The 14,885-nt window shown below is 36.8% G+C and overlaps 1 protein-coding gene across 16 annotated transcripts in view; it reads left to right on the forward strand.

The window, feature by feature from the left end:
- Nucleotides 1–14,885, forward strand: part of LOC122568291 (neurobeachin) — a 417,885-nt gene that overhangs the window by 77,949 nt on the left and 325,051 nt on the right. For 13 of the 16 annotated variants that reach the window (XM_043727883.1, XM_043727878.1, XM_043727870.1 and 10 more), the window contains exon 2: nt 13,526–13,582. The exons of 2 other annotated variants lie outside the window; for them this stretch is intronic. In XM_043727883.1, the coding sequence (XP_043583818.1) occupies nt 13,526–13,582 (57 nt within the window). Of the gene's footprint in view, nt 1–6,565; nt 6,587–13,525; nt 13,583–14,885 lie in introns of those variants that run through there. One more of the 16 variants, XM_043727884.1, reaches the window with a different exon arrangement.

The following is a 14,885-nucleotide window of genomic DNA, read 5'->3' on the forward strand; positions in this document are numbered from 1 at the left end:
AATGGAGGGGTGTCAAGTATAATTATTTACAATATTTACAATATTTACAATGTTTATAGTATTTGTACTATTCTATATGGCGGGGGGTTTGGGATTAGCCGTTCTGAGGCTCTTTCTTTTGTATTTTACGGTTTCCGTATCCACCAATATTTTTTAGTGTTTCTTCTATGGTTGTCTTCTGTGTCTTTTTGGGGAAGGGTCATGCTGTATCTCCACCTAGGGTCTGCAATCTGCCCGTTTAGGTTTTCCTCGTATAGTATTGTTTTAATCCCCATTTTTCTTTTTATGTGGTAAATTATCGGGATGTTATTTTGATCTTGGAGATAGTTTCTTTCATCTAGGTATAAGAACGCTTTCGGGGGGATGTAGCCTGTTGTAAGTGTGTTTTTGTAATATTCATTATTTGGTACTAGGCAACCGAAGATTAGGCTGTTTTCCGTTATCTTTGCAGCTTGCGCGAAGTGGTTTCGAGTTAGTTTTAAGATTTGGCAGTCGATGCGGTGGATGTTGGCTAACAATTGAGTGGAGTCGTGCTGCACCCGTTGTTCGTCAGCCTTGTCACAGTCCACGGGATGAAAACTCTCGTGGCTTAACGTTTTCTAATTCCTTCGGTGTTTTTCAACGGCGTTCTAACGGCACGTCGCGTCGGGGCCAACAATGGCGCCGTTCGCCAACGGGATCTCTAATTGCCACCGGACGAATTATTCCGCCCACGAGTAGCTTAATCGTCCACGTTATTTCACCTGTGAAGGTTAATTGGCCTGATCGCGAAGGAGGGATTTACGTGATGGTTACAAAGAATGCACTGTTGCTTTCACGTGTGCGCGACATCGAGTATGGGATGAAGGGACGTTCGGGAATCGAACTCGATGGAATTTTCCTGGGACAGTTGAGTGGTCGAATGAAGTGTTTCGCGAATGTAGGTCAAAGAAGAGTTATTGAGTTCTTCTTTTAATTCGTTGCTAGCGCACACGCTGTCGGTAAAACGTATAATTTATACGAAATGAGAGTTTAATGGTCGAAATTAGTTTCGCGTTATGGACCGTTTCGTAATCGATCTGCAGTTTTGCAATCAAGTCGTATTTTGTTCAAGATTACCGAAGGCTACTTTTAAACGGCAGTGTACTAGCTATGTATGAGATTAAAGAATAAGCAAATAGGATTATCTGTTAAAAATAGTTCGGGACAATCTGGTATTACTACCGTATAAATTTTTATCTTGTAGAGAGATTTGTGATGTGTCGATGAATTGTAAAAATTGGTGACTGAAATCAAAATTGTATATTTGTAGCGAAAATTCAACAAATTCGATATTGAGTGTGAAGAGTGGTTACTTTAATTTTTCAACGATTTGAAGCGTATAGTAACGAGGATGGCCTACATTTTCCGTTGCAAAATCGAACGTAACATTGTATAGTACATGAAGAGATTTGTACTATTCACTAGACTCGTTTGGTTATTAGTTCAATTGTGAAAGTCCAGGAGCGAACACCACAGTTTTTTTACCATCCGTACATTAACTCTGATTTTTCGATCATGCCAATAATCCTTCGAGTTTTTGTTAGCATGTTCGTCATAAACAACGCGGATGTGATTCGAATCGCGTGGCCACGTAACGAACGCTCGGTTGAAAAAGCGTTTTGATTGATTCGTTGGCGTTTTTACGAAGAACGTGTATCGTTGGGAACGAAATGAAGCGCTTCATGGACAATGCGCCAGCGTTCGTTTCATTAATCAATACATTCCCCTGCAGCGCGATAGTTTTGCGGTGAGTTATCAGCAAGCGGGATCTCTGGTCGCGGCAGATTAACTTTCCCGATCCTACGGGCCCCAACTTGACGTGGACCCGTGGCCGTTTTCATCGTTCCAGTCGCGCGTGCAACATTTTGTTATTCACGTCCCGTTGCCTCGATATTGTCGACCATATTCTGTCGTTCTTCACTGCCTCTATGTACTGTTCTGTCTATCGATGCGCGGATGACATATGCTTTGCTTCCACATTATTTTCTGGCCAATCAGGATGTTTTTTGGGATCACAGAAGAACGTATGCGGATTTTAATCTTTGCTATTTATTTTTGGCTCAAATTTTTGACCAACAGAGAGACGAATCGTGTTTTTCTATTGTTAAAATTCTCCTTGAGATCGAAGTTCTTTTTCTAAAACGTTAAGAGTATTTTTCTTTAGCGAAACAAGAATGAGATCGAGATAGAAAAATTCGAGGACCGTAGCAGCACCGAGTTTATACGAATAGAAGTTTTATATATTTAACACCTTACGTAACCGACTTATGTTGTTGAATGAACTGTGTTGCTCGTTCATGTCACGTTTCAAAAAGATGGTAAAGGCAGAAGAATAGGAGTAGAAGCGTAGAAGGAACAAACGAAAATCCAAGATATACATTTACTTTGCAAGAAAGTCTTACGACACAGTTCTAATTTAATATCTCCCAACAAACTAAGCACTTAGTGCATGTTAATAGATAAAGCACCTCAATACGAATTTCTCAGCGGCGCACCATAATCTGGAATGCATTTCCCCAAAGTCCGCCCGCTCTAATTGGTTTGCCGCGTTTCGTTGGTGTTTACTTATTTATCGCGTGTCAAGCCCTCGTCAAGATGGGGTTGTACGAGAGCAGACAGTTCTCCTGGCTCGTAGCCAGTCAAGAAATGACGAGGTTACACCCAAGATAAGCGTGTTCGTGAATTAATCGCGACACAGAAGATACTTTCCCTGGTCGCTGAACATTATTTTCTTGTCCCTATCTTCGATATTTAATTCCAGATCAGATTTTTAGTCGGGTGTTAACGACGTACAATGATTGAAGAAAGTGTTCCAACACTAATAGGAACTTCCTATGAATACATCATGCGAAATGTTTAGTAGACATACGATACGGACATAAAAGTTTTCTGTAGTAAATGTTTAACTCGATAACTTTCGTTAACTAGTTTACAACGAGGACATTGAAAATAGAGAAGAAAATTTTCGTGCTACGAACCAGTTTGCTTTCTACGCTTTCCAGTAACGATAATTTTCACGATTTTGCTTACTTGCGTACGCGATATGAAAAGATTTTCAAAGGCAAAGATGGTATGTTTTACCATTATCGTTTCTTCACTTCGCGTTCAGTCCACAAAAGAATTTTGCTGCCGTTACTTTTAATTAGAGGATTCGGTACACCCTCTTCCCTAAACGTTGTTCCGACCGCGAAGTAGAAAATCGCCAGCCATGAATATTAACATCCGCACGAACATTAAACGTCGCACAATGAATTAACTTCGTCGCCGCGGATTGAATTAATTGAGTTACGGAGATTAAAATGCAGAAACGTTACTATGGAAATCCGACGAACGGGGATGATGGTCTTTTGGTTGATATACCTCGATGGGCGCTTGTATATTGCACGGTTAGAACTAAATATTGTCCAAATTAAGTATACGAAGTGTTCGGTTGAAAGATCACCGTAATTCTTATTGAATTAAACCGTTATTGACCGTTATACCATTATATATTGAATAATACCGTTATTGAATTAAACATCTGTGTTGATCGAGTAACATAAAATGATAATTTTTCCCAATATAATGATATTGCTTCTTATGATTAAATATAGAAACGACAGAAGCTAATAATGCCGACAGCTTTTCACGAATCATGCTACTTTCATCGGAAATGTAATTGTAAATCGCTGTATGCTGTCACCGGTGGTATTCTTTTCGTGCTAAACGATATCCATCAATTGACAAGCGTTCTCGTGTTCGCGGAGTTGCTAATGTCGCGTCAGATTATAATCAGCTACCATTAGCGGATTATCAGGCTGAACATTAACTCAGCAACACCGATAAATCGATGGGTAATCCTGCCTACGCTTGTAACCTCTAGTGTCATATCGAGCCCAATTTTCTGCTGTTTGCACGAAATCCAGTAAAGGTTGATTCGCGAATTTTCGTTGCAATTCTGGTGTCTATATTAGACTAAGAAATTTCATAAAATAATTTAAGTTTCTTGACTAAAAAAATGCACTCGACATTTACAGATCTACAGGTCTTTTTCTCAAACTTTGAACAACTCCAACCTTATTCCAAAAATTGCTAAATACCTCAACCAAACAAAAATCTTCTCTGCGTAATAATTTATGGACTAACTAACCAGAATCTATCGTCTCATTTAAAGATCGCCCCTCAATGATTACCCCTATAAATGACTTCAATTCCAGCAAAAGTGGAGCATAAAATCCTTCATATTGTGGCTAACGCCACACGGATGGATATCAATGCCCCAGTTCAATTTTCCTCGCCCGGGTGTTAAACCACGGGTAGCTTAATTAATCTCGCCGCTGTACCAATGCCGTTACTAATTGACCGATTGTTTGGCGTCCGGTGGAGGGTTCGTATTGAATCTTAAATGCGAGTTTATGCACTTTCCAACAATAAGATCGATCCTAGACGCCGTGGCCGTTTCACCGTGGCGGGACTTTCGAATAAAATCGCCGTCAGCCCACAATGTTAGTTAAAAGCAACAACGCATTGTTTGCTTCTCCCCCTTGGTTCTTTTACCGGTCTCTCCGCGAATTACTTGCCGCGAATCGAAAATAGGCATCCGCCGCATGCAAACAGCCGCGTTTCCGTGACATAGTACGCGGAAGGTTGTACCTGCAGGCTGAATTGCAGGGTGAAATTGAATAGCGTTCAATGGTGTAAGGATATCCATTTCTCATATTGAATTTTAAAGGGTGGGAATTTTGTGGCTTTCGTGAGGTTTTATTAATTAAAAAGGCAAAATCGTGCTTAACTTTTTGTTATCACAAAGGTCGACGGTAGATCTTTAAGTTGATTAAAGTGCTTTTGCTAATTTGTATAGTAAGGAAGGATTGAACGCGTTGGTAGGCGTTTTATGGATTCGAAGAACGAAGAATTTTATAGCGAATTTTATAGTTCTGTTGTAAAGTAGATTCGAAAGTTGACTTCTGTACTTTGGATATATATTGACTTGAGAAAATATTTGAATATTTGTAATAGGTAAAAATTGCCGAATGTTCATAAATACTGTGTGTCATGTAAAACATGTTAAATTTCATTAGCGTCTGTAATGAGGCACGACTATCCTGATAAAGAAATTTTACTAAACGTCATTGAAAAAAGAAAGGAAAGAAGAAGGATTTTGAAGTTAAAAGTTCTTAAGAATCTTCGTCATAAGTCCCCTCAATCCCCGAGCGTCCGACATTTTATTTCTAAAGGGACGCTTTTGATACTTTCATTCAAGAAAAAGGAAGAAAAGAAGGTCTTTTTATACAAGTACCAAAGAAGAGAATGCCTCAAAGTGACTGAAAAATGTAGCGGAAGAAAATTACAAATCGAGAAAGTAGAAAGTAGAAATTTTCACGAAATAAAGTATTGTAGAATCGGAGGGACCTCGGTGAAGCTACGTTTTAATTCAACTCGGGTAGGTGAGCTAATTGTTAAACTATTTTTCTCGGACGCGATTAAAGTCGGTCGTTGCACGCTGGGAAGATGTTCTCGTAACTCGTTTTATACCAAGTTGCCGCGAGGCTTCTGTGTAATCAGGTTCATTTAAATCTAGTTTACGATAAGGCTAGTTAACACTTAATGCGCCGTATAATGAAAGGCCATTCTTTATTGTAAACGCATTAAGAGTGTTGCCGTTTAGAGAATAAAAGGCGTGGCAGCTTAAATTTTCGTTGGGAAAGTGGTTTCGGTGGCTCGAGTATCTTCGTGCTTCGAAGTTGTATCAGAATTATGAAATACGCCATCTCGATTATATTTGTTCGTTGACACATTTTTTCTTTTACACTAAATATCAATGAATTATCGTGTTCAATAAGTAAAACGACTTTGATTTGTTAATATATCAAACAATTATTTAACATACCACACAGTTATCTAATTCATGAAATAATTAGCTTATTTTGAGGAGCAGTGAATCGTAAATTTTATCCTAGTTGTCGCGCCTAATTTGATTGGAAGTTCATATGCATGCAATTATTTCATTAAAGGTAATAGTCTATAACGTATGTACGTTTGGTTCGGTCATTTATACACAAAGGATGTCGTATATATACGTTGATGTTAAGTTTAAAACATTCGTAAAATTGACGAAACTTTCCAGTCTTTTTCTTCCTTTTTTTTTTTTTTTAAGTATGTTATTGTACATTCCAACTTTGGTTATATGTTATTTGACTAATCAATATTTGCGGCCATGAAAATTAACATCTAAATTACTTGTTTGCAATTTACCGTAGTGTATTGCAGTAATGAATATTTATTTATTAATATATGAGTTAGTAAAAAGTTGTTTTCTTGCTCTTGGACTGTGAAAAAAAGCTGTGCATAGTTCCACGAGTCCGTTGATGGAAGTGACGAAAACGATCATGAAACGTCAAACAGCAACTGGAACAAAGTTTAACCGATTGACTTGATCAGTGCAGAACGCAAAAAACCTGACTCAGTTAAAGTCTGTCGAGTAGCCGCGTAATTGTAGATACTCTCTGTTCGTCAGTGATTTAATATCATCTAAAAGATACCTTCTGCACTAGTTCAGCGTACAAAGTTGCAGAGAAAAATGAAAGTAAGCGAACTCTCCGGGGAAACATCGATCGTAGTTGTCCCTCAAGAGAGCTCTAAACCCATAACGCACGCGATAAATTCTCTTAGTGATAAATTTCCACTACATTGACAGTATATAAGTGCTCTACTACAATTAAAAATCCATGCACGCTCTTCGTTCTTACATACGGAAGCTATTATTTTATAATATATTAACTAGCTTTAAGAGGATGTAATTAAGTATTAATAGTTAGCATAAAATTCTAGAATTTCACGAACCATTTTCTTTCAAATCACTGTAGAAATTTCCATGAAATTTTGACCGAGTACGTCGAGTGAAAATAAAATTTGATAAAACATTTTGTCATGTCATATAAAAGATGCGTACTATCAATCATACGAATTAGGGCACCTGCTGCTATTTCGTATAAAGTGAAAGCTTTTCATTATTTCTCTTCTCCAGTTATTTTACTGTATCTGTTATTTCATTTCCATCGTGTCAGAATCTAAACTGATCGACCGTACTTTTTGTATATTTCTCGATTTCATTACGTTAGTACAGACACTTCTTGCGAATGTAATCATGATAACCGAGACTCATTAAAGTGCTAATGAAATTCTAAAATGTTTCATACGAAATTTCTGTAGGTGTTCCCGTAATCATACATCACTCAAGGGTTTGATAAACCACATCATTACTCAACAACGAACTTCAGAACCTAATCCAAATCTTGCTACTGCGTCTCACAACCAGCCTTCGTAAATATGGCACCATCGTAAAATTTGACTCTCTGCAGACACGTCAAAGTTGTCCTCCTTGATAAAATTCAAAACAATAGGTTCCGCGTGTTTTACACGATAACGCGATAGCGTTTGCGAGGGCCGATTCAGGCTATCTGTCAAGCCATTTGAAAAAGTCATGCACAGCCGGCGGACTTTTAGAGGTTTGAAAAAGCGGCTTCGCGTTTGTCGTGCTCGCGAGAGATTAGGTTGGCTCGTCTGATGAGAGCAACTCAAACACGTACTTTTTAATGAGGGCCTCGGCTGCGATGCAGCGTGTTCGACGGGAGCGGAAATGGGATCATGCGGAGGATGTTTGATACTTTCGTTTTCCATCCTCCTCCTCCTCCTTCCGTCTTTTCGCTCTCTGCTTTTTGAGCGGAATTATATGGCCGCGCTTTAACAGTTCTACGGCCTCGATGCACAGGCGGTTAAGTTGCGTTTTCAATATTCGACGCGCGAACAGAACAATTCCTCCAAAAGTTATTTCGCGTATTCTATCGAAATACCGAAATGCATCGAATTTCTACGATGCTCATTAACTCCGACCAATTTCGACAGCGTCGAACATTTCGAATGACTGATCGGGCAATATTCAACGTTTAAAAATTATTTGCTCGCATTTCGGCGGACTCTTGATCACGCCATTAAGCGTTAACGAGTCTTATTGCTCGTTGATTTAACGCGATACATCCGTTTGTACCGGTACGAGTGCACATGGGTGCTTGATACGAAATAAATTTCCGCTTAAAATGCGTATTCTGTGATTTGGATACATACGTTATTGCGGCGATACTTGTATCGATAATTATCGATCATTATTGTTGTTTGAGGAGTAGTTAGATTTCAAGCAATTGTTGGTCAGCATATTAATTTTTAAAATCGGTTTTTCTATAGAAAGTGGGGAATATGATTTTTCCTGTTTTTCATCTACGTTCTTCATCCGTTAATAGCAACAGAGAACATTTATTTATTGTAGATTTTACAATAGAAATCGTGTATTAAATTGGTTCTGTATATTTGAAGCTGAACCGAATATTTTCACATTTCGATTGGCACAGAATATAGCGAGTTTAATATTGTTCGTTATCAGTTAATTTATTGCCTTGTATATTTTCCCAATCAATGTTAGCTAGTTAAATTCCTGATTTACGAGATCACCTGTTGTTAAAGTAAGCAAATTGTTTGGGCTTCTAAATATGTAAATGGTAATCTCTGGGATGAAGGGGTCTTGGAATAAAGTGAGCTAGTAGGAGCTTTATAGCTGGAGCGCCGTTTCTGTCGGTATCTTTGTCGTTAGGCAGTTGTATTATTCGTTAAAAGTATTTAAACCGCGGAAAATCTTTGGTACGCGATATCTTTTTTTCTATCGCAGTACTATTCAACTCTCATAACATTCTAATTGTAGTTTTGCAACTTCATTTACATGACGAACTAATTACGTTAATTTATTGTATTTTATTTCAGGAAATGCATCGTTAATAAAACAACGATTTTTTTCTTTTTCATTAAACGAGCAAACTTAAACGTATCACATTTATAATTATAACGAATCGTAATTCGCAATGATTAAATAGAGAAAATGTATAGCTTCAATAGATTTCTGTAACTCACAGGAGAACTTTAAAATAGTAAGAGGAAAGTCGGAATCCAAGATATGAAATCTAGACTTGAAAATCTGAATGTAAATTTAAATTTTAAGATTCCCCCATATACATAAGTAGATTTCCTCAAAATAGCGGAAGTAACGCGAATATCAACAAAGACAGTATGGTAAGATTGTAGAAGGTGCATGTAAAATTCAGGAAGCCATAAAATTAAGTTTTATATTAGCGACACCACACTTTTACTTCTGTGATTCCTCGTGAATATCCTAAATTGAGTAAGTCGGGCTTCGAAAATAATTTTGTTAGAATACCTTGATTTCTCGAATTGACATATATTATGAATTTCAATGATACTGTGTAACTATTGAATTTTTACATTTTTTATTATATACAGTTTAAAATTTGAATGTCGTGTTTTAATCAGTCGTAGAATTGTACACTTTCCGTGTTCACTTTGTGAAGTTGTAATCAATTCAGGTGTCTCAAGTGCTGCAACAAGTATTCGCGAAGCAATAGTCGAATTCTCTGTGCGTATCTTGCGCAGCTAGCTAACTTCGCGCGTATAATTGAGAGGTAATGAATGGACTTATCGTAGCGTAAAGGAGAAAGTTACTTTCATTGTAAAGTTGAAGAAATGTAGAATCTTGGAACTATGTAGAACGAAGAAACAATGGCGTTCGCTACTTCGGTGTCAACTTCGAAACTTGTCTGTTTGCTCGAGCAATGTTGTGATTTTAATACTTAAACAAGTTTATAAATATGGTGAATGAATAATATCAGATACCAGACTTTCTTTAATACTTCAAAAGCTTCTATGAAAAGACAATCTATAATTCCTCCATAAATATTATCCATCGATTAATAATTTTCACAATTAATTTAACAGCTGATATTCAAAAATAAATTCATTCAATATAGTTGAACGCGAATTCAGACGTATAAAAATCAATTCATAAATTAAAACTTTCTCCTAATGAAAGTTTCCTACTCTTCCTAAATATTTATAATATTTTATATCCCTTCCTTTTTAAATTCGCTTGCACGATTTTATTTTATTAACAAAGACTAAAGCTGTTACTATTATGCAAGAAAAGTATGGTAACTTATAATATGGTAATTGTAAAATATTTGTCTTAGTAATATTCAATTATATTCAATTGCCCATGAGGGATCTTAAATTGTAATTTTGTGCAAACACAAAGATATTCGAGAATCCCTGCCGCGAACCAACAGAAGGTTAAATATAAACGCAGACCTTGTTAGCGTAAAATATTCAGAAATTCTTTTCGTGTAGCACATTTATACAAAGACACGTATATCTACATCCTTTCCCCATAGACGATCCTATTTCGAGAACCGGGGAGTCCCTTGCTTCACGGAATCATCGCGCCTTACGAAACACTTTTGCACGCACACTCGCAGGATAATTAAACTGCTACTCGCAGCCAGCATTGTAGAGGGACAAATTAATTAAGTCGAGAAGTTTCCGTCATACCCGGACAATTTAATCCCGTCGTCGAGGGCTGTGGACGATTCACGTTTGTCGCGGTCTCCATCTGCAGGTCGACATTTCTGTGGGCTAATCCTTGGGAAATGTAAAATCGATGCCCGCGCGCCTTGAATAACAATGCGTTGAATCGCGTTTATTACACCGCTATAATTACGATTCGATTCCAATTGAGAATTCGTTCTACCGCTACCATCCTGCTTTTTCAATCTTTTTAGCAGGCCGTTTTACTTCTCGTTTCGTTGCATAGTTTACAAATACATATAGATTAATGTCGGTTTAGGATAAATTTTTCCTTCAAGAACAACGAATAAAAAAACAATTTTTATTCGACTGTTTTATTTGTGTGTGTGTATGTATGTTATAACGATTTAAACTCCTGTTTGTTTATTAGTTATTTAAAAAGGGAATTAATTTATTTATTAGACTATTTACTAGACGTAATTAATATCTTTAAATATGTATGTATTCGTGAAAACTGTCAAATTGTAAAAGAATTAAAAAGAAAAATAATGTTCCTAACGCCATCACGTTTCTTGTATTTTCCAATTTATGGAGTTGATCAGTAACATCAGTGTATCACGTTCGATTTTTACCGCGGAGGTAAATAAACTTTTTCAGCATTTTGATTAAAATCGAACGAACAGGTATACTGCGGCGTTCACTATAGTCAAATGTTATAGCTTTGTGTGCATGCATTATGTCAAATAGACCCCTTAACGAGCCCTAAATAGTACGTATGTTCCATAAGCTCAGTTTGGGAGACGTAGGAGATTCATAAATTTCGATTTCACCGTCGGAGAACGTCCATGGGTACACGTGTCTTCAAAGTCAGACGCGTAATAGACCCATGAAGTTCGTAATAGCTTCTAGATTGTTACTATCTACGAAATTTCTGCTCGTACAGCATGCACTTAACCAACAAGGCGAAGAACAACTAAAGGCCAAACTTTGCATTTTCAGACGTAGTTAGGGGAAATTTCTACTTCCCAATATTCGTTACTCGAACAAAAATGTCACTAAGGGAGGAACGCTTGGTTTCTGTACCTTTCGTGTCCACAAGTTTCGAGTACGTTGCACACGTTTAACACCGAAATTACTCGAGATTTCGAAATGTAAGAAATATAATTATACCATTTTATATCACCATAGTAATTTTTATCTCGTTTTATGCTATTACAAATGTACAAAAATATTTCCGGGTTAATATTTTATCTGGAAAACTTTCTGCCCGGTTAATGGAATCCAGCAAAGAGCCGTATAAACGACCGTTCCTAAGAATCATTCCATCACGTTCCAAGAAAATCTCCTAAGTGGCACCGTGCAATTCGTTATACCGTGTGACTAGCGATTGTAGGGAGGAACGATCATAGAGACTACCTTCGTCCATCGGAGAAAAAATTAGATGATAAATTTCATTGTCCGAAGTATCGCGACTTGGTGCAAATCGTTTCTCTGGTATCGATTCCCCCTCCAAATGGCCTGCTGCCTTGCTCGTTTACTATCCGCTTTTAACCATTAAAACGTTAAAATCGGGTCACCGCTCGACCGATATCTCTTTCCCCCTGTTACTTCAATCTCGTGAATTACTTATGTTCTTTTCTTTCTTTTTTCACGTGAAAATATAGATTCGATTTTTAATAATTTAAGCGTGCACGAGAACACTAGTTTGGGATTAGAAAGCTTTACCTATTTTCAAGTTGTACGAACATTATTCTACGACTAGCTATACCAGAAATGAATTGTTTTACGAAAGAACGTGTAGGAGTTAACAGCCAATAGCATAGTATTCAAGTCGTATATTACGTTGATAGAACTGCTTATACCATTGACATATGTAGTCATGATATACCCTTTATTAATTTTTTAATTATACTTTCTCCAAGTTTTGCGCACATTTCGTCTAAAAGTTCTCGATCGTTGTTGCACAAGAAGTTTTCAAATATTTTATTAAAATATGTCGTTAGTTCATCGTATCAGAAGATAGACTTTATGTTTTATTACTCCGCAAAAACAAAAGAAAAAAAAAAAAGAAAAGGTTCAAAAAGGGAATAAGACACAAAATATTCTCTAATATCGGGAGCAGCTTCAACGTTTAACCAAATAAACAAAGAAAACTAAATAAGGTGAATAGTATGACAGTAAAGAGCTCGAAATGTGACATTTAATTCGGTGGGGGATGGCGTCTTAAAGAACCGGAAGTCGTTCGTAAATCACCGCCATTTCATTACCGTCCTCGCCGGTAGCGGAGACAGTGCTTTATTTCAAAGATACCGCGCCAGGTGGAAAATAATTCTATCACCACTGAACAATATCTGGTTGCTGAGCTTGTAGTCTGGTTTTGACTTTCAAGTATGTATAGTGCAAGTCGTTATGCAGAAACGTTCTCATACATTGGCGATACCAACATCCTTCTCTTTTTCTTCCTTCTCTTTTTCTTCCTTCTTTTTCCTTGGTCCTTGGTCTTTTCCTCAACCACTCATCCCTCTATCTTTATCGTACTACGTGACTAACCCTGGAAAATGTTCTTCAATTTTAGCCGCGGCGCGGTTAACAGCGAGAAAAGATAAATAGCCCCTTACGCGGCACGTTCTTTCCAATTCGAAAGAATGATCTATCCCTGTCGTCTTGACGAATGTTAAATATTTCTGATGAATATAATGTCGGAGAAAGAGTGGGTAGAATGTTGTAGTCGCGTAGAATATAACGATTGGTATTGTAAAGAGTAATTTTATTTCTTGTGTTACAGTTTGTTGTTTGGTCACAGATTTCTATACTAAATCTTCCAAATTTTTGAAACATGCTTCATATTATAATGAGACTGCGAATATTTGTATAGATTTATATTTTTATCAACACGATTAATTTTATCTGTCAAAGTATTATAACTTGTGTTCTACTACAGACACTTTATGTATTTTTTGTACATTTTATGCGTTTATATACCTATACTTCATGCATCTATGTTTCATACATTTCACATACTTAAAAATTATAATTCTTCACATTTTTATCATTTTTAAATCATATTCGTTATTCAACCGTAACGTTTTTTGACATGTTTCAGGTAAGTCGGAACCAAAGTTTTGCAACGAGGTCATTTGCAGAAGCTCCTATTGCGGTGGTAAGTGCACTTGCATAAAGTTTCAATCAGACGAGAGTTACGAGAGGTATTGTGCCTGTATGGCTATTTAGAATGTTGACCAAGGCTGTTTATTCATGTAGACGAGGCTATTGACATATTGAGATCCTCGATACGTATCATATTGAGATCCTCGAGCTCATATATAAATTTCATTGTATTGCGAAGCCTGTTACTTGTAGTTCAATAAACTGTTGACACGAACAGTTAATTAGGAAACATAATTACAAGTTTGGTCGGTTAATTAATGGACAGAGGATTCGGTATTTAAAGAGCTTCAATGTTCTGCGCAAATTAAATATTCGGTAGAAATTACCGGTGCACTGGTTATATTAAACATAAATTTGCATTCGTTCCTGTCATCTTGTTCATTTTCATAAACCGTCCGTTCGCAAATGTTTCCTTCTTCCTTGATCTTTTATAACGATTATACATTTTATGACTTCTGCACAAAGTTTTTAAGATGAGTTCAATTTCATTTCTATTAACGCGTTTTGTATTAAATTCTTCCTCAGAGGATTTCATACGAGTTTGTCTAAATTTTTACGATATTTTAAATTCTCTTTTTACCTTCATTTCATTTAATCAATTTTAACAATTTCCAAATTATAATGGATTTTAGCTTGTTACTGTTTTTTCACAAACCGAAAACGCGACAAACGAGAGTGCAACTTCATTATCTTCAATACTGTCTAAATGCAGGCCATTTGATAACGTGTCTTTACTTTCATTAGTTGACTGAGTGAACGTCATTGCGGATAAACGAGATCATTCAACAGCAAAGTATTGATTATGCTCCGCTTAGTTTCATCGCGTTTCAGGTGTCTAGCTTTTCTTTCTCTTTCTATTCACATTTTTCTCCTTTTTCCGTCCTTGCGTTTCGCCATCAACATAAATCGTCTCGTCGCCTTTTTTCGCGTGCGTTCACATTTTCCCTCGCGGAGAGTTGCATTAATTATTAATTGTTTCGCGTGAATTATAAAATTGGCATTAAATGATCGCACGCCAGACACGGGACTGGTCTCGAGCTGGAAAAAACTTTTACTTCGCGACTATTTACAGCGGCCGCAGTATAAGCGAATGAATAAGTGAAACGTGCGAATTAGAATTTTTTTGAATGGCACGATGAAGCCACGAAATTAGCTTTCTTATGATTGTAGTAAATTTTAGAAGTATTTTAATTTTGTTAACTGTGAATTTGATCGCTATGCGTTGCGATAGTAGAATATGCGATGAATTGTTAAATAAAATTGAAATTTTGTTCTGATGCTACGTATCTCTTCAA

The sequence above is a fragment of the Bombus pyrosoma genome, linkage group LG6, assembly GCF_014825855.1.
Source record: "Bombus pyrosoma isolate SC7728 linkage group LG6, ASM1482585v1, whole genome shotgun sequence".
In the NCBI taxonomy this organism is placed as follows: domain Eukaryota; kingdom Metazoa; phylum Arthropoda; class Insecta; order Hymenoptera; family Apidae; genus Bombus; species Bombus pyrosoma.